We start from the raw sequence: 27,065 nt of genomic DNA on the forward strand, positions 1-27,065 counted from the left end.
AAAGCCCCAAAATCAATGACCGAGTAAAACCTTAGAGATCATTTAAGTAGAAATATTAGTGTTAATTTGATTTAAAAACAGTAATTCACTAATTTATCCTAGTACCTTAAACATTCGCTAGGGTATGGGATAATGTAAATATTGTAAACTCAAAAGAAATCACTGTGGAGTTCTGTGACCTTATAAAAGCTTTTATATACTGTTGTCACAGTAGTCCACAGTCACCTCTAATATCAGTAACAATTTACATTAAGGAGAGTATTATTCCCTATAATGCACAGATATCCTAATGAACAGGGAAAGCATCAGATCTCACCAGTTATAAGCAGGAACTCTGTTGATGTTAGCGAAGTTATAACAAATAATTAATATCAGTGCTACTAGCATTAATATTGGTGTTCCCGTAATAGTCCCTTATATGTAAGTTAGTACCATGTATAAAGGAAAGTGTCAAATTTGATTTTGTCAGTGATCCAATAATTTACAAATAACACAATTTAAATGTGATAATTATAGTGTTTGATGCTCAATATGCCAACAGAATCACTGGATATAGAGCCAGTAGATCCCCCTATGTACCGGAAAGATGTCAGAGTCATGTAAAACATTAATATGTTATATAACACGAATGAGACAAAAACTTGCCTGTCAGGAAATGCTTGTAGCTTAGAAGGACACTGCAAATATTGTTTGAAGCGAAGTTCAAATGCCTGGCCTATCGTGCTGATGACATCTTGAGCAAGCCCATCATTGCATTCCAGTATATGACAAGCTGGGTACAGAAAATAGAGATTAATAGATATACACATATGTAGTATTATTTTACTTGCAAGACTGCTGTTATTGAGCCTTACCTCGACGATTAACTGGATCTTTTGCCACATACGCCACATAGTCTGTTGCATCCTGGTGGATAAATAAAGAAACAAAGTTAATCTTTTACCCAAATAAATGTTCATGTTTCATTTGTTAAACATAAAATTATCTTAATGGAAAAATCAAATGTAAGAAAGCATTACTGCACTTTATCCCAGTTTGTAGTATTAATGTCATCAGTAGAATGCTCAGGACTAATATTGTCTGGTGTTGTTGCCCCCGCCATCCACCTGACACTGAGACTGATTTCTCTGCAATTACATTTTCTCACCCTGAAGGGAGGTGTATACTTTCTCCTGCCACTGTCCGCTTTCACTACTTTGATGACCCAATTTCCAATTTCGTACTGCCTTTGACTGTTTTTGCGGTGCCACCCTTCTTCCCAATTACCAATGTGCTCTATTGTGCCACACTCCACTACGCCCCATTTCTAGAAAATATGTAGAAATAAATGTTTTCTACCATAAACCACCACAATACACTTCCTCCCCAAAACAGACATACAGATACATAGTATATAAATAGTAAATGTAATAAAAATAAGGTATGGCATTACAAACCACTGATGGGAATTTAAGAAAGCATTACAGGAAAAATAAGATAAGTTTAGGAAATAAAATGTAGCTTTCCGCTGCTTCAATTCTGATCACCAGAGGGCACGAGCTAGAAGGGCAAATCCAGACTGGCAGAAGCAGGGTGAGAGCTGGTGATCTTCATCCTCCAAAACACTATATCCCTCCCCACATAATTCACCATCTAAGACAATATTGTTTTGTAATGTGTAATGTCTAACTTTGTAAAGAACAGTACATGGCTTCTTTACATACCTTCTTCATTTATTGTCCTGGAGATACAATTTGTTATTAAGCTGCCACAATAAAAATCTAAACCTACTGCTCTGCCCAAATGCTCTCTATAAGGTCACATTTCCAAAATGATTATATGGCTTGCCAAATTAAACAGACTTGATGGTTCATTACTCAGGCCAAGCGAGTGGATCACATGGGGGTCTAATAGGGATGTTGGGAGATGACCACGCACACAAACAGATAGTGGTGATCTCCTGACCAAGTTTGTGGACATGTTCAAAACATACTATGCAAGTTTATCTAACCCCTTCCCCCATGGGGGCGAGCCAAAATAATGCCATTTGTGGTGAATCAAGTCATTGAGACCCCCCCATACCACCCCCTTCACTAGGAACTGGGCAAGGTACAGGAGGATAGCCTGCTTTCCTGGGAGTTCTGGAGAACTATCCAAAATTTGGCAAGTATGGCCCAAAAATACAATTAACTTCGATCAACTCAATGCCGGACATCACAGTCATAATGGTGCCAAAATAGCATCAACATTGGCTAATCGATGGCAATATCACTGATTTGTGCCCAGATTTTTTCTCTTTTCCTGACCATGAACTCAGCAAGCAAGCTCTTGGGCTAAGTTGATGGTCAGCATATATACCTCCAAGAATAGCCCTTGCATGCTAACTTTTCAAGGTCAGTTGCTTTGGTAAACATTAATCATTAAACATTATTGAAGACTTGAATATTATTTCTCAAGATAAACATAAAAATATGAAATTAGATTTTAGACCTTATGGAGATCAGGATGCTGGTACATCCCAAAGCTATGTTTATAAAACTAGATACTATAGACTGGGTTGAGAATATTTTATGATTTCAGGGAGGAGAAGAGAAATCTAGAACATCTCAAGAGTCTATCCTTGTAAAGAAGCCTGTATGACTATCTGCCAATTAATTTGGGAGCTAGACACACACAAGTTATTTTTTTTATCCCATTAGCATAAAAATAAAAGTGTCTATAAAAATAACCGTTGCTTCAATGTTTCCCACCTTTCCAAGTAAGCGTAGTGTTATGGTACTGTATGTCACCTAACTGTTGATCCAAGAAGTAATAGTCCCAGTGCCTCTATTGGGAAAGCGGAAGGGCATTTACTATTAAGATACAAAAAATAAAAAAATGACAAATTAACTGAAAGGAGTAAAACAATTTCTAATAACAAAACTGTTCAAGATTGAAACCACAGCTGACATAAAAGCAGTGGTAAACACCAGCAGGTGGATCTGCTCATTTGATCTAAAAGATGTCTACCTGCGCATATCGGTAAATATTTTACTTAAGAAGTCTTTGCTTTGTCATAAGAGCAGACCATTTCCAGCTTACAGCTTTGCAATTTGGCCTTTCATCTTCTCCACAATTGTTCACCAAGGTTTTAGTGATTCTGAGCCCATAAATTCACAAACAAAAAATATTAACCTCTCAACTCCTCAAATATATTTTAATTGCGACAAACAAATGTGACTTACGGCTTGCTTCCACAGAATGAACATTTTAATTTCTTAGAAAACATGGTTAGATTTTCAGTTTCAATAAAAGTCAGCTTCAGCCATCTAGGCAATTGCTTTTCATTGTGGCACTGTTCAATACAATAGTAGATCAAGTGTCTCTACTCAAGGAAAACATATCGTACGTGAGAGAGAATGAGCCTTTGATATTAGAGCTTCCAGAGATGCAGCTATAGATTTTGTGTCATTGCAAGAAAAGCTAGAAAACTATTGTACCAATTGTAAAATGCTTTAGGTGGAATCTCAGGATCCACAATAGAAGTTCCTTTCCCAATGGGATCATTCTTCTCGCAACTGGAAACAGAGGATTGTATTATCACTCTCTATAGGAGAACTGGTTTTGAATGGATGATATGTCAAGTGGATTTAAAATAAGAGTTGTCCCTTACAAGAATCCATCTGAGAAGATCATTTCACAAGTCCTTGCAACACAGGATGGGGAGAACTTTCATAAACTATACTATTCAGTGCCAATGGAACAATCAAGAGATCATTGATGCAGTTCTCTATTCATGTGGAGGAAGCTCAGATCAAAATTGTACAGATAACAAAGTAATAGCATAAGTTCTTCAGAAAGTTTCAGAAACCCTAAATTTGTCAGCAGTAACTGTGGTGTATACCCAGGTTGTCACAATGGAACATTAGTCTTCTGGAGTGTGAGCAGTTAAACATACACAAATGTGAACTGAATCATTTCGATTTCAGATGTCTAGTTCAGAAGTGGATGATGCCAAGTGTGAATTTAATGGAACCACCCAAAATTTGAAAGGTGAGAAAAAAAAATCAGTGATTTAATATATGGAGGAAATGGAAAGAATGACTCAACTCATAAATGGAACTTCCAGTATGCTGCATCTTTCCTCCAATTCAGGTTTCCTCACAGCCTGGATAGGCTCGCTGGCTGTGGTTTCTATTGTTGAAGCAGATAGTGATAGGCAAGGAGTGGACACTGCTATTGCAGCAGAATCTTCTGGTACAAGGATCAATAGAACACCATAATCTTCAAGTAATGAATTTAGAGCAGTAAGACTGGGTGGAGCATATTATTGTACCAATGTATTTCAAAGGATATAGCCCATACTCTTTTAAGAGTGAAAAAAGATTACTAAGTTTCTTTAACTGGGCAAGAGATAAAAAGGTGAAAGTTCGGTCTCCTTCAGTCTTGGTCATTCTTTATTTTCCACTAGTCACTCTACAAATGCATTTTAAATGAAGGGCTCTGAAGAGTCAAGTTTTATCCCTTCCATCACTGAAAGGGATAAATATCCATTAGTCATAGGATTGCTAACAACAGTATCTAAAATAAAACCCAAATATAAGTCTTCTATTCTTATACATTTGGTTGGCTTGTTGGTTGGTTGCTCTTTAAGTAATCTTTTGAGCATTAATTGGAACTAGAAATTCGAGAGTTATCTGTGAAGATGATTTTGCTAGTGGTGCTAAAGATGATTTTGCTAGTGGTGTAAGTGAAGATCAAGCTCTGTCAGCTGTACCTCCTTATGGTGGAGAATAATGCTCCACCATAATAAAGTGGTTCTGAACAGAACACTGCATCGCTGCACCCCATAGCAAAATGTGCAGCTCCAGTCTCCTTGGCTCCCACACTGCTCCAGAAGAGCAGGGTTTACCTCTGAACATGCAACGTAGCAGTTGAAATGCCTTTAGTGGGGTACTTATGCCAATGGTTCTGAGAAAAGTGCAAAATTCATTAAGTATTTCTGCCATTTCATGTAAATGAAGAAATTATCTTGCCAATATTCTATACTGACCTAATTTTAGAACAAGAGAGATCTTGGAATTGTTTGGATCTTTAAAGATGTCTTTCACAGTATATCAAAACAATAGAGTCCTTCAAGTAGGGGATTGGAAAATTCCTTGTCATGCATATGGAATACTAAAACTATTTCTAAAGCATATTGTTCTCAAGACAAACATTTACCTGCAGGGATTAAGGCACACTCTGTGAAGAGAGTGGTTAGTTCATGGACAGCTTATTTTTTTTTTATAGACAATTCCATTTGTAAGGCATTAGTCTGGCATTCTTTTATAATTCTTTCCTCACTCACAGGTATCTTGACGTGAGAGCAAAGAATGAAGTTCAATCTGGGGCTAGAGTACAACAGGCTATCCATAATGCTAAACAGATGTTGACTGTATTCATATAATGTCCATCCACCTTAGTCGTTGTTCTAACTACTAGACCAAGATGTTTTATATTCAACAGGATGACAAAGAAAATGTTCTGCAGAACTTCCCATCATCATTTTTTCCTGACCATCGCCACCACTCTGTTGGTTGTCATTTAGATGAGATTTGAGAATACTGATAGAGTTAGATTGAAGTATGACTATAGAAGGAGGTATTTAAACATTTCTGAAAGAGAAGAGCTTCTGTGCTAATGCGTGGAGAAGATAAAACCTGTAATATTTAATGCTGATCCAAATGCGGAGCAATTAAAAATTAAAGAAAATTCTGCACAGCATTTCGTTTATTGCCTAAAATTTTGACCACACACTACAAAATAGTACAGTAGATTAAAAAAAGCAAAGAACATATTTTACGTGTGTTTGTGCAACATACCATCAAATAAATGGACAATAAATTTGACTGCTTAGCATTACAACTGCACTTGAAACATTTATCACTGGTCATTCAATTATTTTTCCTGGATCACTAAAATATGTCCCCATGAAAGTCCAGGTAACTTTCTATTAAACTTAATGGGACTTTTCACTTCTTTAGCATTATATATTAACATAGTTGATGAGGTTGAAAAAAGACACCAGTCCATCAAGTTCAACCTATTTTGGATCTCCTGCGATCCTGCACTTATATTTGAAATTAATCCAGAGTAAGCAACCGCCAATCTGTTTCAATTTTGAAAATCCCCCCAGACTCAATATTGCAGTCCTATTTTTACCCTATATCCACTACTATCCTTCATTTTAAATTACCGGTCGTATCTCTGGATACACCTTTCCGCTAAAAATTTGTCTAACCCTTTCTTAAACATATCTATTGAATCTGCCATCACAACCTTCCCTGGCAATGAATTCCATATCTTGACTGCCCTTACGTAAAGAACCCCTTCCTTTGCTGGTTGTGAAATTTCCTCTCCTCTAACCTTAGGGGATGACCACGTGTCCTGTGTATGGTCCTTGGGGTAAAAAGGTCCCATGAAAGCTCTCTGTATTGACCCCTAATGTATTTGTACATAGTAATCATATCTCCCCTTAGACGCCTCTTTTCTAAAGTAAACATGCCTAAACTGGCTAACCTTTCCTCATAACTTAATGACTCCATACCCTTTATCAATTTTGTCGCCCTTCTCTGAACCCTTTCTAGTTCCAAATTATCTTTTTTATAGAGTGGTGCCCAAAACTGTACTGCATATTCAAGATGAGGTCTTACCAACGATTTATACAGTGGCAAAATTACACTATCTTCCCTGCATCTATGCCCCTTTTTATGCATGCCAATACTTTGTTTGCCCTTGCAGCTGCTGCTTGACATTGAGCACTATTGCTAAGTCTACTGTCTACGAGCACTCCCAAATCCTTTTCCATTATAGATTCTCCTAAATTAATTCCATTTAATTTATAGATTGCGTTTCTTGTTTTTGATCCCTGAATGCATAACCTTACATTTATCTTTATTAAACCTCATATTCCATTTGGCCGCCCAATCCTCCAGTTTATTTAAGTCCCTCTGTAGAGAAGCTACATCTTGCTCTGATTTTTTTGCCTTACAGAGTTTAGTGTCATCTGCAAAAATAGAAACTTTACTCTCTAAACCATCAACAAGGTCATTAATAAATATATTAAAAAGGAGTGGTCCCAGCACGGAACCTTGAGGTACTCCACTTAAGACTTTTGACCGATTAGAAAATGTTCCATTTATCACAACTCTCTGTTCCCTATTCTCTAACCAGTTTTCGATCCAAGTACAAATTTTGATTCCTAGACCCAGTTCCCTTATTTTGTAAACCAACCTCTTGTGTGGCACTGTATCAAAGGCCTTTGCAAAATCTAAGTAGACCACATCTACTGTCCTGCCCTGGTCTAAGTTCCCACTAACTTCCTCGTAGAAACTAATTAGATTAGTTTGACATGACCTATCCCTCACAAATCCATGTTGATTCCCACTAATAATTTTATTGCGTACCAAGTAATCCTGAATGCTGTCCCTTAAAATACCTTCCAGTAGTTTCCCCACTATTGATGTCAGTCTTACAGGTCTATAATTCTCTGGTTGTGATCTCGTCCCCTTTTTAAACAACGGCACCACATCTGCTATTCGCCAATCCCTTGGTACTGAGCCTGATGAGATTGAATCTCTAAAAATTAAGAATAGCGGTGTAGCTATTTCCGAGTTTAACTCCATAAGGACCCTTGGGTGTATGCCATCTGGACCTGGAGCTTTATTTATCTTAATATTCTTCAGTCGCCTTTGGACTTCTTCCTCTGACAACCAAGTATTAATTAATGGCATGGTTTCATTTCCATTTTTATGTATTAGTCCTGCCATTTGTTCCTCTCTGGTAAGTACTGAAGAAAAGAACGTGTTTAATATCTCTGCTTTTTCCTTAGTATCATTTATCAATTCACCCATCTCACTTCTTAGGGGTCCTATATTATCTTTTTTAATCCTTTTGCCATTTATATACTTAAAAAACTTTTTGGGGTTTGTCTTACTTTCTTTTGCAACGTGCCTTTCATTTTCTAATTTAGCCAATCTAATTTCCTTTTTGCATGTTTTATTACATTCCTTGTACCTATGGAAGGACTCCTCTGACCCTTCAGACTTAAACAATTTAAATGCACGCTTCTTCCTTTGCATTTCTTCCCTTAACTTTTTATTTAGTCACATTGGTTTAGACTTAATTCTTTTACATTTATTTCCCATAGGAATGAATTTATACGTGTATGCTTCCAACAACATTTTAAAGACAGCCCACATTTCTTCCGTATTTTTTCCTTCAAAGGCTTTGTCCCAGTCTATGCTCTTTATAGACTCCTTTAGCATATTAAAATTTGCCTTTTTAAAGTTTAAAGTCCTAGTTGATCCCTTATACTGTTGTTTCTGGAAACTAATTTCAAATGAGACCATATTATGATCACTGTTTCCCAAGTGCTCCTTTACTTGAATATTTGATATTACGTCTACATTGTTGGTTATTACTAGGTCCAGTATAGTCCGGTTTCTAGTTGGTTCCTCTACTATTTGGGACATGTAATGGTCTTTTAGCGTGCTCAGAAACCTATTTCCCCTAGCTGTACCGCAGGTCTCAGTACTCCAATCAATGTCCGGATAATTAAAATCCCCCATAATTAAAATTTGACCTAGTTGTGTAGCCTTTTCAATTTGCTGTAGATGTTGGGCTTCCTCAATCGTACTAATATCTGGCGGTTTATAGCATATCCCTATCAGCAACTTCTCTGAACTTTTTCCTCCGCTGGATATTTCCACCCACAATGCCTCTATATTATCACCAATATTTTCGTATATAACTTCCTGAATACTTGGTTTTAATTCTGGCTTAATATAAAGACATACTCCTCCACCCCTTTTATTTACCCTATCCCTCCTGAAGAGAGAATAGCCTTCCAAGTTGACTGCCCAGTCATGTGTATCATCCCACCAGGTCTCAGTAATACCTATAATATCATACTGCTCATTCATTGCTACTAGTTCTAACTCCCCTATTTTACCTGTCAGGCTTCTTGCATTTGCAAGCATACACTTAAGACTATTGCCTCCCTTAGGTATTTCATTTTGCTTTAAAAAGGGCCGCTCCTTATCGGCTATGCTTCCCTTTCCCCCCTCTCCACCCCCTTGACTCTTGTTAAATTCCTCCTTACTACTCTCAATGTCTATCCCATAAATACTTGCTTGCCCCTCCCCCCCGGAGCCTAGTTTAAAATCTCCTCCAACCTTCTAACCATCCTCTCCCCTAGCACTGCAGCCCCCTCCTCATTCAGGTGCAATCCATCACGACAATAAAGATGGCAACTGACCGAGAAATCAGCCCAGTGCTCTAAGAATCCAAAATCCTCCTTCCTACACCAATCTTTTAGCCACGCATTAACCTCCCTAATCTCCCGCTGCCTCCCTGGACTAGCGCGTGGCACAGGTAGTATTTACGAAAATACTACCTTGGATGTCCTTGTCTTAAGTTTGCGACCTATGTCCCTGAAATCATTCTTTAGGCACCCCTTCTTCCTCTAACTCGGTCATTGGTGCCAACATGCACCAAAACCGCTGGGTCATTCCCAGCCCCTCCCAACAATCTGTCCACCCGATCCGCAATATGCCGAGCCCGAGCACCCGGGAGACAACACACTGTTCGGCATGCATGGTCCCGGTAACAGATGGCCCTATCTACCTTCCTAATAATTGAATCCCCTACCACCACAATCTGCCTGGGTCCCTGAGTAACTTTGGTCCCCTCTGTGCTGGAGAGACCATTCCCCTGGTTGCTAGATATTATACTCCAGAATACAGTACATCAGTACATCTGTATACACAATATAGGCATAGCTGTGGTTGCTATGATAACTTTGAACATATTAATACAGTAAATTAACTGAAAAAGTCAGTAACAGAGAAAGTGACATATGATATACATTTCAAATAAATTTGTAAATTAAATTGGTAAATCACTAAGTACTTACCGGGTCACCACCAGATGCAAAGGAAATGGACTGCATGTGATGGTTTGCTATGATCTGAATTTGGATTAAAGAAAGTAAAAACACACAATTAATGTCATTTAATTGTTTAATGCCGATCTGTCCTCAGACACCTGAAATAGTGAATGTTATTTATGAAGCACTCTCAATGCACTGCGCAAAATGCTTTTGCTTTAATACCGGTGCACCAAGAAGAAAATCAATTTGCACGCCTACTCTCTGCTCTCGGAAGACAAACTACAAGTGCACCTAAGTGTGCATAGAGACAGAAAAATCTGAAACAGTGCACTGTAGAAAAGTGTCAACATTACAAAAAAAGTAAAACCTTCTACTGCTTTAGAACCACTGCTTTAATTAAATAAATGTTTCTGTTTCTCTCATAAAATTCCACTTGGTGTAGAATCATTATGGATTAAATGAAACATTAGTGAGGGGACATCAGGGCTCTTTGTATTACATGTGGCACCATTGTGTGTTTAAAGCACCTAGAAATGTACTTCTTTGCCATATAACAATTCATTTAGTCAGTCATTGCATCCTCTGCTCCTTCTCAATAGCTGCATCTTGATCCGCAAACCTTAGTGCTCTGGCAAAAATCTCTGTGATTTTGCGCAGGTTAATAAATGACTAGCACTGCGTGTTTTCCAGATAGCCTCTGAAGAGCATGTATATTATTTAGTGACAGTCTCGCCCTATAGATAATTTCTATCTGCTACTTTTTATGGATCCTATCAATATGAAAGGAGAGCTGGAAGACGTGCTGTGGCGATCAGTTAGGACAGATTTGAGAGCTACTGGCTTAACAGAAACAGAAAAGATTATTTAGACTTATATGATTTATATTTTGCAGCATCATAAACCAGGTGCAAGCTTTGGATTTGATGATAAAAAGGGTTGTATCTTTGCTCTGGACACTTCTAGGTGCTAGATTTAAAGTTCAATGTATCTTACGGTACATACAAATCAAAATACAAACATGGAAGCCCTAGTGTCCCAAACAATCTTTGCTAAAATGTAAGCAGGGTATCTTTATGTTCAACTCTAAACCAGGCGTGACATATTCATAATTAAAAATGTGGCGTTTTGCACCATCAAAACTCTTTTTTTCATAATCTAGAGATAAAGGAAATGTAATTGGCACTTAATCAAAATGTAAGAAATTTTAACAAAGATGAATTTGTGATATTCAAAAAAATATATATGGCAACAGGCAAAGGAGGATGCTAAAGACTCGGTTGTGGTAAATTAAGTGTTCCAAGATTTTTATAATTTGTTACACAGGTACAAAACACTATTCCAGCACAGCACTGGTTTTTTTGACAAAAAGTAGGTAGTTCATAGAGTATATGAGGTCACTAGTGACTTTAGATTAGAAATGGGCAACTACATATAGTGGACAAAAAAAAGGAAATACCAGTATAAACCACCTAATAGGATGCTGTGCACCATGGGATGTTTCCATGGTGACACTGAATCTACCAATGACTGGATTCATGCAGGAAAGATGCAGCACCGTTCTTCCACAAGAAAGTCACTCAACTAATATCTAGGTGATAATGGTAGGAACAGTGTCACTGAAATTGTTCCAGAATATCCAATAAAGGCTTTATTGGGTTCAGATTTGGTGTCTAAGAAGGCCGTGACATATGATAACATTACATATTCTCTGTGGATTGGGGCATTGTCATCCTGAAGGACACCAGTCCTGTATGCAGAGAAATGCTGCAACTTTGGGTGTTTATTCAGTACTATTGAGTATTGACCTTGCCTTCTAAGGGAATGACGCATTTAAATGATACCTGGAAAATGTGTCCAACATTACAGAACCCCCAGAACCCATCACTGTTGTACACAAGCATTCAGGGCTGTAGATTTTTTAGCTTGGCGCCACACGTGCTCACCACCTTTTGTCGAGAACACGGCGAAGGATAATTCATCTGACCAAATCACTTTCCTACACTGCTCAGTAGTTCATTGCTCTCTACACCACTTAACTCGCATTATTAGATGTGATGAGTAGGTTATGCACTGCAACCATAATAAGATATCATGCATAATGTAGTTCTCATCTGACTGTTAAACTGCCTGCTCCCACATGTTGTTAAACTTTGCAGTCAATTGATCTTCAGTTGCTTGCCTGTTTTGCCTTGCACTTGAATTAATGTACAGATATCACAGTCATGGAGTATGCTGGAGTATGCTCTTCCACCCACTGTTGGCCTTTGATATTGTTTTTCACTTTGAGTTCCATGTTGACATAAGCTTAGACACAGTAGTTCAAGAAATATTAGCAAGATGAGCTTTCTTGGTCACTGTAACCAAAGCATGCCAACAATTAGCCCCCTTTCAAAGTCCCTGAAATGCTAGTCAATAATGCTAGTCAATAATACAGACAACCATGGCTGTCCAGTATTTTTATGCATGAGGCTGACCATGATGAGATGTTATATGCTTAATATTTACTTAAATCACAACTGTATTGAAAGCCCTTGCTTTCAAAATGTTTGGTTTCCCACATTTACCCTCATGATTCCATTTTTTGCCCATTACCTGTACAATGGGCAAGTAATTTTAACTCCATTACTTCATCGTATGATCACTATATGACCAGTGCTCCAGCTAACTGTGTTAATATTGTATTACCACTGTCCATAACAGGAATAAAAACCCAACATAGGGAACTGCAAATGTTTGATATCCTGGATGCACTGTAAAACAATGCCAGCGGCAAGCACAGGATTTTCATACGTGGGATGTGTATTATAAAATCATTATAAGGGGTCTATTTATAATTATGTGTAAAGCCTAAACTCTGGTGAACAAAAAAGTTTTTGCCAGAGAAAGGCTCATTCAATCCAAACCAAGTTAAAAAATGTGTGGTTTTCTATAGGAGTGTTTTGCTATTACAGCTAATATGGTGTATATATATTCTAATTCCAAGCTTCTGTATATGATGTAACTAGCTGCAATTATGAAGCAGTCCTTAAAATAATTCTAGTTGATATTCACATATAACATATGGGGGATTATGAAAATGATTTATATTCAAATCTCTGTCCCTTTGTAATACACATGGTTGGATTTATATGGTGTGTGAAGTGGGAGCTCCTGTTTGGTGCATCTGAATGTGAAGGAATTACTAGTAACAACAATAATTACTTATATGAAGTTGGGTTAACTAGGTGTTCATAACTTTCACATCATTATCCCTTTCATGCATTTAAGTCCAGAGTTTCCAAAAAGAGATTTGTATTGTCAGAAAATGAGTGAATTGGAATAATGAACTCCCAATCAGTGCTGAGTGACTGTATGGTTTCTTTGGAGTTTTATAGTTATATAAAAATAGATTTGTATAATAGTTTGTGTATTTTTCAAAAATAACTGATTGAATTTTTATTTTGATATTTTGTATGTTTAAAGAGATTCATATCTGCTTCTAATTATGGAGTGGGAGATTCCTTTGTTTCCTCTTTCTAATAATAAATTGTCTCGTATAGGGGTATACAAAGTTATCACAATGAAGTAGATATTATATAAAATTAAATCTATATGTGTTTTAATGTAGAATTAGCTTATTTTGATTGTGATTGTTTCAGTTATCCAATAATTAATGAATTAGGACCTCATTTAGAGTCGGACGCAAAGTCCTTTTTAGGCACATCCAACAAAAAAACACTACCATGCATGTGCAGAAAGCACCAAAACCGCCTGCATCTTGGACACTTGTTCCTAAAACAGACTTTGCGTCCAACTCTAAATGAGGCCCTTAGTGTTTAAATCCCAAGATGTTTAAATATAGGGGCTTTGTGCTCAATAAACATCTATAAAGAATTCACCTTGGTAATGAAACATGTTGGATGATTGAAGAGAGAGATTTATGGACTGTGAATCTTTACTATATATCGATTTTAAAGGCTTTATTACCATAGCTGCACCAGACTGCAAAGAGATTAGTGGGTGGCCACCTACTTTTATTCTTTATGAGATCATACAGACAGTGCACCACACTGTTTTCAACAGATCATTAACTTTGCCCCTACCACATAGCCAATAGTGTTTTTCTTATTATGTAGCATATTACCACTGTATTGGGCTGTTGGATCATGCTGTTATAGATCCAGACCCCCTGTGATATTCTTGAACCACTGTCTGTTCCTAAATATAGATCATATTTTAGATTTTATGTGGTCAGATGATATGTTATATTTATAGCAGTAAGGTAATGGTTTCTCAACCTGTATATAAGAAGTATCGGTTGCCCCCACTTCCCCCATTGTCTAGGGTAGACCATGAACAAACCTAGAATGATGACCATTTTTAAAGTACCCACCCTGACAACAATGTCCAGTTCAGACTTATCAGTCTGTACAATCAGACTGATCCTTTGGATGCTAGTGTTCCGGAGTACCACGGGATATAGGTATACTCCTATACTCTATGAGCATCATTGTTTCTCAGTGACATGGGGTATAAAGCATATTCCATTATCCCACAGCCTGTGTATCTCCTATGCTTTCCTCCTCCGCTTCTGTTTTCCTGAAATCAGTATCCCTCTCTCTTCTGTATCTCTCTGACACCACTGTCCAAGGTACTGAAATACTATAAGCCATTTAAAGAAAATGATGAGAACACTTAGCGCCGCTGCAAAAGTTATCTCTGGAGTGAAATGTTTTCACCACAGCTGTCATGGCAAGACAAGTTTCAGAAATAGAGACGAAACTACAATTTTTATTGCTGTTTGTTACAGTGTTTAATTGTTTAAATAGTGTGGGCATCCAATTTAATACTAGATGAAAGCCGCATAAGTAGCTGATATTAAGATTAAGTTTTACCATCTGTAATTGTTTAAATCTGATCACATGTGCAGTTATTCTGTACATTTACTCAATTTGGGTGTGTATGTGTCTGTGTGGCACCAAAATAAGAGCAAAGCCTAAAAATTTCTAAATGAAATCCAGCCAACAGAATACAACTATCTGCTTATGTGTGTAGTCATTTGCACTGTTTTTCACAGACACCTCCACACTACAATAAAACAAATAGCAACCAATCAGATATTTTATTTTGTTGTCTAGCTTGCACTTGATTTATTAAAGCTAGTTACTGATTGGTTGAGACGGATTAGTCCTCGCTTGCACAGTGAGTGCTATAATAGATTTTGAGGTCGTTGAAGAGTTTATTCATACAGAGTTATAATTTAAACCAAAAAGATGGACACTTCTGAAAGAGACAGCGGTTATGTAGGCCAATAACAGGAACGGCCAAAAGGCAGGCAAGTTGTGTGCTATTGTATTTGAATGCACCAGCAACATCTCAATGAAGGAAATAATTCAGCACATGTATTTGTTGTAAGCATAACTAAAGCATACTACTAACCTTTTGGATCTTTCAAATCGGGACACAGTCCAAAAGGGGGCGAAATCAAAATGGCCATGATGGGGACATGGCTGTGTCACAATGGGGTGTGCCTACCATTTCTGAAGTGCATGGCCAGCCCTAGCCCCCTTCCCCTAATATAAAGACAGGTAAGCTGTGCACGCTGACTCACCGTCACTTTACAAAACATTGTATGCTGCAGGGTAGAACAGGAAAGCCCATGTGCCAGTCATATACAGATCAGGTCACAGGGTAGTTTCATGTATCCTCATCATCATATTCCATAGGTTCAACATAAAATGAGTGAGTAGTAAAACATGGTAACATGATCATACCTGTTTTGAATCTGGCGTCATCATGTTCAGGCTGGTTGTAGATATGTTCAGCGTTATACACATTCCTGCAAACTGGAGGTTGCTCTTTCCCAGAATGCTGGAGAGGATTTTATTTGCTGGCTGTACAATCAGGAACAAGATAAACTGAGCATAATGCAATGTATCATATGAAGTAATGTTAGCCATGCTGCAAAACATGGATTTATATTATCACAGTTCTAATAGTCATTATAGATGTTAGAAACACAATACAGAAGGCTAGCAGAGAAACAGCTTTGGAGGATTGTATCTGGTCCAAAGCACAGCAAGGAATGAAGCGTGTAAACAGCAGTCCTAAGGACCGGCTGATTGTGAAGAAATCCTCGGTTGTGATACTCTAACCTGGGTAGGGTTTGTAATAAGGTATAAAGAAATGATCTATTGGACCTATTGTAATAACTTTTGTTTCCATCTGTTAGCATTCCTCAGCTGGGTCCATTCTGTTTCTGTTCTTTGTTTCATTTTATATGTTTCTTTTATATAACAATGTACTGTAATCCCCTGTCACTGTGTGTGAGCATGGGTGTAAATGACCATGGGGTTCCCATACATGCAGGTTTTTCAACAAAGTCTCTTTACAGGTGTTGGGACACAGGTGTGGTAACTTAGGGTGCACTGCAAACAAATGTCTCAATGATTTGGCCACCAGACCATCTTTTTAATAATAAACTCTTTTATTTAAACTGCCATCTACCTCCAGCACAATTCTTGTTTGCAATGGAATAAACAAAATATATAACACATTTCTCACACCAGCACAGTTCTTAATTGATTGCATCGCATACATTTCCCCACTAACTCCTCCTGCACACACTCTTAAATATGTCTCCAGATGTTATTAAGACAGTTCACATTTGAAACTAATAGTTGCCTATCACTTGTAGGTTACATCTCCTCATTCCTCTTGCTCAAGTACTTCAGCACTAGCAATATAGTTGTTTTGCATCAATATCACAGTACATTATATACAGGTCATCCTGGTTATTGTGGTTCACTCATCCACTTGCAGATTGCATGGTTGCCTCTCTGGTGTCCTCTCTGCTCCTCTGGGTCACATCCACAACTGCTGGCTTTTTAGCACTCCCCTGGCCATGCATGAGGACTCTATATATAATAATGGCCTGAAGTCAGAATTACTTGGCTCCACACTGTTAGAAGCAGTGACCTCCCTTCTCTATTGGGGTGTCCCTCTTTTTTTCTCACTGGCTCAAGTTTTATGTGGGGACTCCTTCCCCTTTCAACTATGTGTCCATGCTGTCTGCATGTAGCGACCCCCCCTAATATGGGGTATCGCCCTTTATTCAGTGCTTAATTAAACTTGCCCCATATGGAAACCGCCACGCACCCACTCCCGGTCAATACTGGGGAATTCTGGGACCTCCTCCTGCTGCCACATCCTTTGACCAGTCACAGGATAGCCAAAGTCTTTTAGAGACTCAGGTCTCCACGTGACACCTCGCAGTGGCACTGATGCAACTTTGTAACTTCAAGGACTCATCCCCTAAGTGAGGCCCGAGTCTTGATACCTAGCTTGACTCCCGGCGACCTGGGACTTAGTATATGTGGGGGCTAGCGTATGTACAGTGGAGCCCAGTATGGTATTTCAGTTCCATTGTAATTATTCTAATTCTCAAGAACTATTCCCTTCACATTTCCAGAATGTGGGACTCCAGGGGGTAAATGTATCAAGCTGAGAGTTTTCCAGTAGGTTTGAAAAACCAATCAGATTCTAGCTATCATTTAGTGCATTCTACAAAATGATAGCTAGAATCTGATTGGTTGCTATAGGCAACATCTCCACTTTCAAACCCACCGGAAAACTCTCAGCTTGATACATTTACCCCAGGACTCCAGACTGAATGGACACGTATTGTCCCACCTCACCCATTGGACGCCACAGCAGTTATATGGGCTGCAATGGCAGTTGCTACACCCCTGGCTGCATCCACTGTACACAAACACCAGGTAAACTTTCATTCATCGCAAAGATCTCACATGAGTGTCTAAATTTAAGGTTGAAAATGTCATTTTTCAAGCTAAAATTTAAATATTTTGGTCATTGAAAAGCCAATAATTCTACTTGATGTGTACCCTTGGAACTTAAATCAATCTGACTTAATTAAGGAGTATTTTTCTTATTGTGATATCCAGTAATTAGCTTACACTTATCTGTGAAAACAATAAATCCTAGAATTGGGGACTGATATGAGTAAGAACAGTGTGATTTTATAATGCCATTATTGTCTGTGAAGGAAAGAGCAGCATTCTAATATGATGATATAGAATTTCAGATAGCGCAATATGAAAATGATTGGGGGATGCTGTTCCACTGTCAAGCCAAAGTCATTGCTCTGTTAAGTTGACAGCAGAATGGCTTTGGTGTGGAAGGAGAACAGTGTTCTCTAATCACTTTATGTAATATATCATCACTTTAGAATCCTGTGGTTTCTTGGTCATTGAACTGCAGTGTTCTAAAATCTCGGTTTGACCTTTCCCGATGGCAGCAATCTAAGTCAGGCAGGATGCTGTCTTGTGTTCATAAACATTAAAAATGCTACACTGGGTAACATTTGTGAAGATAAAAAAGGTGGTATGATGACTGATAGAAACCAATAAGATGTACTTTTTCTAGTAGTGCTTAGAACATGAAAAGAAATGCCTCTTTGGTTTTACAAATACACAATGTTTAGGAAAAGAAGTGAAAATAACAAAATCTTACAATACCCTGGTAGCATAGTGTAGAAGCACTAATACTTTGTGGAAGCACCTATTGCTTTTATTGTAGCAGTGAATCTTTTTAAATAAGTCTCTCAACTTTGCACATCTGGACTTTGACATTGAATCACACTCTTCCACTTTAAAAATGTCAAATTGTGAGGGGATCTCCTGTGCACAGCAATCTTTAGGTCATTCCACAGATTTTCAATAGGGGCTCTGACTAGGCCATTCCAAGACTTTGATCTTCCGTTTTAGAAACGATTCCTTGGTTGACTTGGATGTGTGCTTTTGATCGTTATTATGTTGGAAAGTGAAATTCCTCTTCATCTTCAGCTTTCTGATAGAGGCCAGCAGGTTTCATGCCAAAATATATAAATATTTGGAGCTATTCTTAATCATTACTAGAGCCCCTGTCCCATGCTTCACGGTATGCACGGTGTTCTTTGGGTGATGATCTGTGTTGTCTTTGTGCCAAACATATCTTTTAGAACTAAGGCAAAAAAGTTCAGCCTTGGTTTTACCAGTACAGAAAACATTTACACACATGGATTTGGGTGATTGAATATTTTGGGTTTTTGCAAAATTCAGACTTGCTTGGATGGATTTTTTTTTTGTGAGTAATGGCTTCCATCTTCCCAACCTACTTTATAGCCCAGACATATACAGAATACAGGAGATTGCTGTCACATGTAGGAAGTAACCAGTCCCTGACAAAATTTTCTGATGCTCCTTTAATGTTGCCGTGGGCCTGGTAGGCTCCTTTAGTTATACCCTTGTCCTGTCATCAACTTTGTTTGTCCTGTTCTTGACCCAGTCGTCACATTTCCTCCACTTATTGTCTTCACAGCGTTCCATGGTACATGTAATGCTTTTGAAATTACTTAATACCCTTCTCCCCATAGATGTTTTGAAAACTGCTTATGGACCATGGATATCCCAGTAGGATGCAACCATGAAAACTGCAAGGAAATCCTAAAGGAACAGCTGATTTGGGGTTAATCACAATCATTTTCATGGCTGACAGGTGTATGCTAATGACCTTTGAATATGATTTTGAATGTGATTTGTTAACTGTAAACACAGCTACAACCCCATTATGAAAGGGTATGCACACTTATGCAACCATGGTATTGTAGGTTTTTTGAGTACAATTCTTTTTCCTAAAAAATGTCTATTTGTTTTTCACTTAAATTGTTTGTGTGCAAGGCCGCATTGAGGGTTGAAAAAGGTCTGTCGTGATTTATGTTGTCTTCAGGCTTTACATCACAAACTCCTTCCATTTTAATAAGGGTGTGTAGACATTTAACCCATGGTATGGCCTGACTGATAGATTAAAGGTCCTGTACACAAAGCTAATCTCATGCATTTTGTTACACAATTTACAAATAAAAAATATATATATAAAAACAGCTTCTTAGACTCATCTGAATGATTCAGTAATCTGCTATTTTTACCTGCATCTTCACACAGAAGTAAGAATGTGATATTATCACACCACCAGCAAATATATTCTCATCACCTCACATTTGCATAGTATGAGTCATGCATCTCAGTTTAAATCATGCCAGGCTTCATCAGCTTTGCGAGTAACACAAGCCTTACCAGATGGCCTTCGTTCTATACATCGTTCCAGATAGTTCTATGCCAAAAATATTTTAATATCACTACCTGTGTGTAAAGGAAAATTGCATATTTGCACAGTTTGCACTGCAGCATATGCTGACACTTTCCACTCACAGAGGTATTTGTAAATATTCCTGTCCTTCATTTCTGTGCTTATACAATCCATTACGTTTTTCCCGAGCTGTTATCCTTGCATGACATACTAAAAGATTGACATTTACCTGTAGCCAGCTCAATAGATTAAACACCCATTATAATAAAGTATTACTTACTCAAAAATCAACGGTATCCATGTACTATCTATAAAATGGAGCAAATGTATCTTGGTTAAAAATATTATGCCACCCTTAGAAACCCCTCACATTTGCTCTCATTTTTAAGTTGTACTAGAAAAAAAAATGTAATCTAATTTTTGAGAAATGTGGGCATCCTCTTTATAAACATTAATATATCCATGTGTTTGTAATAAAGTTACCACCACAGCATTACAGCCAGTAGGACACTCCACTGGGAAACTCTGGTAAGCCAGAAGCATTAGTCAGGAGTCCTCAACCTTTTTACTCATATAAGAAAAGCAGTGGCTCAATAACACTGATTCATCATCCAAAACCCCAGTGATAGTGGGCTGATCCATACTATATGCCAGTGTTGGCTAACTTGTGACACTCCAGGTGTTGTGAAACTACAAGTCCCAGCATGCTTTGCTAATATATAGCAGCTTATTGCTGGAAGGGTATGCTGGGACTTGTAGTTTCACAACACCTGGAGTGTCACAGGTTAGCCAACACTGCTATATGCCATCACGTAAAGACAGAGTAGGGCAGAGAGTGGCACATATTAACTTTATTATTATTAGCTTTCATTTATAAAGCACCAGCATACACCACAGTGCTTTACAATTTGGAATAAGGGCTGTAATAAAATAAAACTGTGTATTATCAAACAGACAAAGAGCTATCAGGGCCACAGGATGCAATCTTAAGGGTGAAAGATTGTATATTCTTCCAGGAAGATTGGAAAGGGAAAAGGTGAATAGTGAGGCTGTATGATCCAGTCACACTGCTATGCTGGCTTGGGGGGGTTGGGCACCATTTGACGATGGCGGTAATATCGACATCAGTTAAACCTGCAAAAAAATTCGATCTCAAGAATGCCTAAAAAAAGAAAATAATGACTTACAATAAAAATAACAGTGTAAATAGCCAATATCCTTACGCTACATACCAATTGCTGTAAATTCCAGCAGTTTAATTTGACGTCACTGTCATTATTTTCTTTTTTTAGGCATTCTTGAAATCTGAATTTTTTTGTAGGTTTAATTGATGTCGGTATAGTGGTAGTCATTAATATGACTACCACCGGTTTGGGGTTAGAGGGATTTTGGAGAAAAATTAGTCTAGTCTTAGCATTCAAAATATATTGCAGACCAGTCACAAAGGAGTTGCTATAGTCAATTTGGAGATTGTGAGTGCATGAATTAAGGTTTTGCAGTGTCTTGTATGAGATATGTACATGTTCTGGAGATGTTTCTAAGGTGAATGTAACTCTTTGTTTCCCACGTCAAGTGGACGTGGGAAACAAAGAAAAGTTCTGAGTAAAGAATGACAGGGTAAGGTTTATTGTTGCCAACAGGAATAGAGACTTCATAGTGAAGTGGGCAGGATGGTAGCGAATCGCATTATTTTGGCCCTGCCCCACAACAAAAAAACATTTTCAACGCGGGGGCAAAATGACACGATTGACCGTGTCACGCCCCATCCCACCATACGCCCTGCCTGAGATCTCCTGGACTTTAATAATTAAAGTTGGCAAGTATGCTCTAGGGACTTAAGCCACGTGTCAGCCCTGCGTCTTCATGTTATAGAGGGACCAGCCAAGCATGGAATAGCGTGGTGCAAGTTACCGCTATTGTAGAGGGACCATACGTTCGATGTCCCCCTGCTTTAGTGGTAATCAGCCCAGACTATAGTACCAGTGTTGGTTACAATTTTGGGTGGGGGTGGTATATAGGATTTTTAATTTATTAATTATTTTATTACAGTAAAGATATGCCAGTCATCATCATTATTATCAAGTCATCATTAAGTTAATGATGACTGGCATATCTTTATTCCGATTGCATCTATATGCTCTGAATGTATTTTGATGCAGCTACATCTTGATTCTCTATAAGAAGATGCAATTCAAAACGCAAATGTTGAGTCTGCAATTTTGCAGTCGTACGTTTAAATCTACATTCAGGCTGCAAAGTTGTTGTCATCTCTATATCAGGCCCTATTTATTTATTTATTAGAAGCAGGAGAATCTACAAGATTCACAAGAGAATTCAGCTGGTCTCCCCTATTTCCAGCAATATTGGTTGGCTGTGCATGGCTATAAAGGCTCTAATCTAAATCATGACTATCTCCAAATATTCAGAGTCGCCACTTGAAATATGAAAATTAGAATATCTTATCCAGAAAAACAAAATCCTCTTCTCATGCGCAGTATCAGCTGTATTACTATGAATATCCTGCACTTAGACAGTGCAAGTTTTGCTCCTATTGAAAAACAACTCCATATTGTCATACTGATCTATGCACATGTTAATTAAAACAGGCACAACAGTACAAAGGACTTGTATTTTTCTAAATCTCTAAATGACCACAAGGGTCAACTTTCTGACCTGCTCCCTCTCGCACAGCATAGTATAATGTCCTTAACATGCTTAATAAATTCAAAATATTGCCCAACAAATTTGTAAATCAAAAGACTACTAGATAAAAATACCTTTCTTTTCTTGAAGACCCCTTTGGTGCCAGGGACAGCTTCACACACCCGGCTGAAAGCTTCTCTGCAATAAAACACAAATGCGTTGTCTTGACAAAGATGTTTTTTTTTAGATAACAGACTACTAATATTACACTTACATATTAAATGTTAAATTTGTTTAGAAGAACAAAGTATGCACAATGACGAGAGAATAGGCGCGTGTTCCTGCATAACACTGACATATATTCTAATATAATTTCAATCTAACACTTAAAAATAGAGAAAGAGAATAATATAAAACACAACACAAACATATACTTGTATATACCAATAGTACAGAGAACTCACTCGCATCAGTCCCTGCCCAAATAGAACTAACAGTCTAAATTCCCTAACACACACACAGACAGACTAGGGACAATTTTTGACAGCAGCCAATTAACCTACTAGTAGGTTTTTTGGATTGTGGAAGAAAACCGAAATGCCCGGAAGAAACACACGCAAGCACAGGGAGAACATAAAAACTCCACACAGATAAGGCCATGGTTGGGAATTGAACTCATGACCCCAGTGCTATGAGGCAGAAGTGCTAACCACTAAGCCACCATGCTGCCCAAATACTATGTATTTTTGAACAGATCAATCCAACAATCAATAGTGAGGGGTGGTTAACCACATAATTGTGTTGCTCGCACAGGTATTTACAATTCCTCAGTGTGTTTCGCCGACCACATCTTCATACTAAATCCAACAATTAAGGCTTATCCACTCGTGATTTTTCTCTCTTGACATACAACACAGAACTGCTGCAGACATATGGGGCAGCATAGAGAATTATTTATCCCTGCTGTAGTGTTTTAATGCCTACAAACATACACTTTCTCATTTATGCCAAAAGGTTCCCATTTTTGTTTTATTTTCTCCAAACATTCTTCTTCTGTATCACCCAGTATTTGATTTCAAATGAGCATTAATGTGTTTTTATTTTTTCCATTCAAAGAAATGGTTTTCCCCTTGGTATTGTATATATACTACTCCTGTTCAGTCTAGAGGTCTTATGAACACTAACATTATACAATATAATGGATACCAAAAAATCCTTAGCTGTTATTCTGGAGTTCTTTGTATCCTGTATACAGTATATAATACTGTATTTCTTGATCTAGTAGGGGTTTTTAATGGAGCACACTCCTGAGAAGTAGAACACTGGTAAGAATTTCTCCATCTGATTATAATCAGGGGAGAAAGCCTGCAGCAATGGGTTTTTAGCCCTTTCCTATCAAATGAGCATTAATAATCCTTTACTGTGGCCCCTGGAAATCTCTTTTGATAATGGGTTATGATTCACTAATGAAAATCTGTCCTGTAAAGTGCAGAGTATCTTGGCAACAAAGGGAAGGGCCCATTAAACTCACATCTGATTGTTGTCTCTTTAAAGTGACTTAAATCCCCTTTAATAGTTCTCATATTTCTACCAAAAAAAGAAAGTGAAAGCTGAATAAAGGTTTAAAAATAAAATGTCTGTATAATAGATACTACATATATTATTAGGATTTGAGTAGAACAGATCACAGTTTGGATTAGATCATTCTATTTGGTTCACAGGTCTTCTTTCGTCACTACAATAATATTTGGGAACAACTTCTAGTACAAGTGAGTTGCTTGGTGATACACAGGTTAAAGCAATTTATATTAAAATCACCAGTGCAGATAAGGAAAATATACAACCAAAGTCAGACTTGTTACACATGAGTTGTATACCGGACTGACCTGTAAAGTTAACAGACTTTCCACTGTAGGCCGTAAACCTAAGTTGGTCCAAGTAGCATGTTTAACACAAGAAAACTTAGGCACTATGGGGGTGTTTTGGAGTTAGGCGCATAAGATGCCTATCCGTGTATAAGCAAATATGTATCTGTACACTTTGGTTTACACATCTGTATTTTGAGTTACACACATTTTATGATATGTGCAACCTTAAACCTTAAATCTAGTGTGTGAATACTTTCAGAACAAATATATGGTATTCATCATAATCAAAGTAGGCACAGAAATTACATTTGGTAAAGAACACTTTTCAGAGATAAGTAATTCAAAATAAGTTGCATCTTAAAGGAGCTTATCTTATCTTATATGTGAACACCCTTATGTACCACATCAGCACATGAACGCCCCTGATCCGAAGCTCAAGGATCTGCAAGTGTCAGATAAATACCTCTCAAAATACCTTTCAGTTTGTGTGCATGGGAATTGTGACAGATTAAATACGAAGAGAAAAACTATGCTGGACAAATGGACTTCCGTTCAACTCTCAATGAACTCCCACAAAATGATGTCTCTCTGATGTCTTAAAACCACTTATCACATAACTCTATATTATTGTATTGCCCCTCCATACACTATAGAGTACAAAAGAATATTAACAGAATATTCATTTCAAGTCTAGTATGGAATTTAATTAAGTTTAAGTTATTTTCTACATAGGGGCCCTTTAAAAAGATATTAACAATTTAAAATATATCCAAGAAGCACACATAAGAACACATGATTATAGTAAATGTAGAGTATTCATAGCAAAATAAAGGTACCTAACTCCAAGAAAGTAAGATCTATTAAAATCTATGAAATTAAAATGGGTCAAAATGAGAATGTATGGTTTCAAGAAGCTGGGACATACAGTACACTCCTATGCAGATTTACAGTCACATCACCAGCAAACTGATCACTATGTTGTGTATAATATGTTGATGTTTGATACCATTTATATATAGCTCTTTGAAATATATCAGAGCTGCAATAAATGTATTGCTATAATATTATTAGTTATATTTGGATGATGAGTTAAGGAAAGCTACAAGTACAATGTATGTCATTGTTTTAAAATATGAGTATACAAAGACAAGATAGTATTTTAGTAGTATATATCTACATAACCCACAACACTATGCTACTTTGAATACATCATTATCTGAAATACTACACCAGTCATCAATCTTCATAATCCCGTTTTCACACCTTCTTCATCTTGGAAATATCCACTACATGTGCCCATAAACAAAGTGTTTTGAAAAAATAAACCACTTCTTGCTTAATATTTAATCTCATTCCATCCAGTTCCCTTTTCATTTAAGGTTTTAGAAACAACTGGACAATAATCAAAACATGTTTTGTCATGCTCCACTGTACATTATGTTGAATGTTTTGTCACAATACATTTGAGTTGATGAGAGAGGAAGTATTGCTGATATTGTCAAGGACAAATGAGAATCCAGCCTGACAATCCCACTCTGTACAATTATCAGAAATATTTTCCTCTCTTATGGGCTAATGGAGTGAATGAGGCTAACAAGCGTTCTGAAGAACATCACTCTGTAAATGGCTAGTAAAAGAGATAAAAGGATCATAACACACTTCACATCTGATATCACAGCAAAGAGCTATTTGTAATAAAGCAGCATAATACATGCAATAAACATCAGTGACAACAGAACTAAGACAAAATCATGTTTTGATTACTTTCCAAATGTTTTATCAAAACTTATTGGGGGAGATTCAATAAGCCGCGAGTTGACTTTCACCCATAATGTAAAAAAATGTGAAATGTGATAAACATTTTGAGCAAGAAGTGATTTGAAATAATTTATTTGAAATACTAATACTATCATAACACTCTGATTATCAACAAGGGCAAATGGAATTGATGAATGGGGAGTACGCAACATATAGTACAGTGATGTACTGAAAGTAGCCTGTTGATGTATTTTTTGTAGATACCTACTGAAGTACTGTGTGGGGGCAAATGACAAGCCATAAATTATAGTCCTATATAAAAGCGAACAAAGGTGGTCAAAGACTAAAACACGCTGTTTTGTATTGGTTTTAAGGAATTGAGGCGACCAAATTGGACAAGATCCAGCCATTTGGCCAAGTGTCAGATAGGAAGTATCCATTCCGGCCTGTTAGTGCATTTGGAAGGTGACACCACACAAGCTGATAACAAATTTATCCTCATGTCCAATGATGATCCGATCAATTTGGATTGGACTATTATAAGGCATAAAGGTAATTTTGAGACCACATACACTGTGATATAGGGTGGGCATAGTTCAATATGTGTCATAGATGCTGACGTCACAGTAGACATTACATCACTGAGGAGGGGATAAAGCTTACATTCCTGTCCAAATACAGCCACAAAGCCCAGCAGATTCAATGATATTCTGCACTCTCAGAAGTAAGAAGGGGTACTTATGCTGCACCTTAATTTGATAATCTTTAATCATTTCAGA

General features: G+C 37.5%; 1 protein-coding gene across 1 annotated transcript in view; it reads right to left on the minus strand.

Moving 5' to 3' along the window:
- The window catches only part of SHC3 (SHC adaptor protein 3), a 79,926-nt gene that overhangs the window by 11,065 nt on the left and 41,796 nt on the right, over positions 1 to 27,065 (minus strand). The window contains exons 3-7 of the mRNA XM_075211126.1: positions 22,795 to 22,858; positions 15,646 to 15,765; positions 9,917 to 9,970; positions 855 to 906; positions 646 to 772 (exon numbers count right to left, since the gene is read on the minus strand). Of these exons, the coding sequence (XP_075067227.1) occupies positions 646 to 772; positions 855 to 906; positions 9,917 to 9,970; positions 15,646 to 15,765; positions 22,795 to 22,858 (417 nt within the window). The remainder of the gene's footprint in view (positions 1 to 645; positions 773 to 854; positions 907 to 9,916; positions 9,971 to 15,645; positions 15,766 to 22,794; positions 22,859 to 27,065) is intronic.

The sequence above is a fragment of the Mixophyes fleayi genome, chromosome 1 (genome assembly GCF_038048845.1).
Source record: "Mixophyes fleayi isolate aMixFle1 chromosome 1, aMixFle1.hap1, whole genome shotgun sequence".
Taxonomy (NCBI): domain Eukaryota; kingdom Metazoa; phylum Chordata; class Amphibia; order Anura; family Limnodynastidae; genus Mixophyes; species Mixophyes fleayi.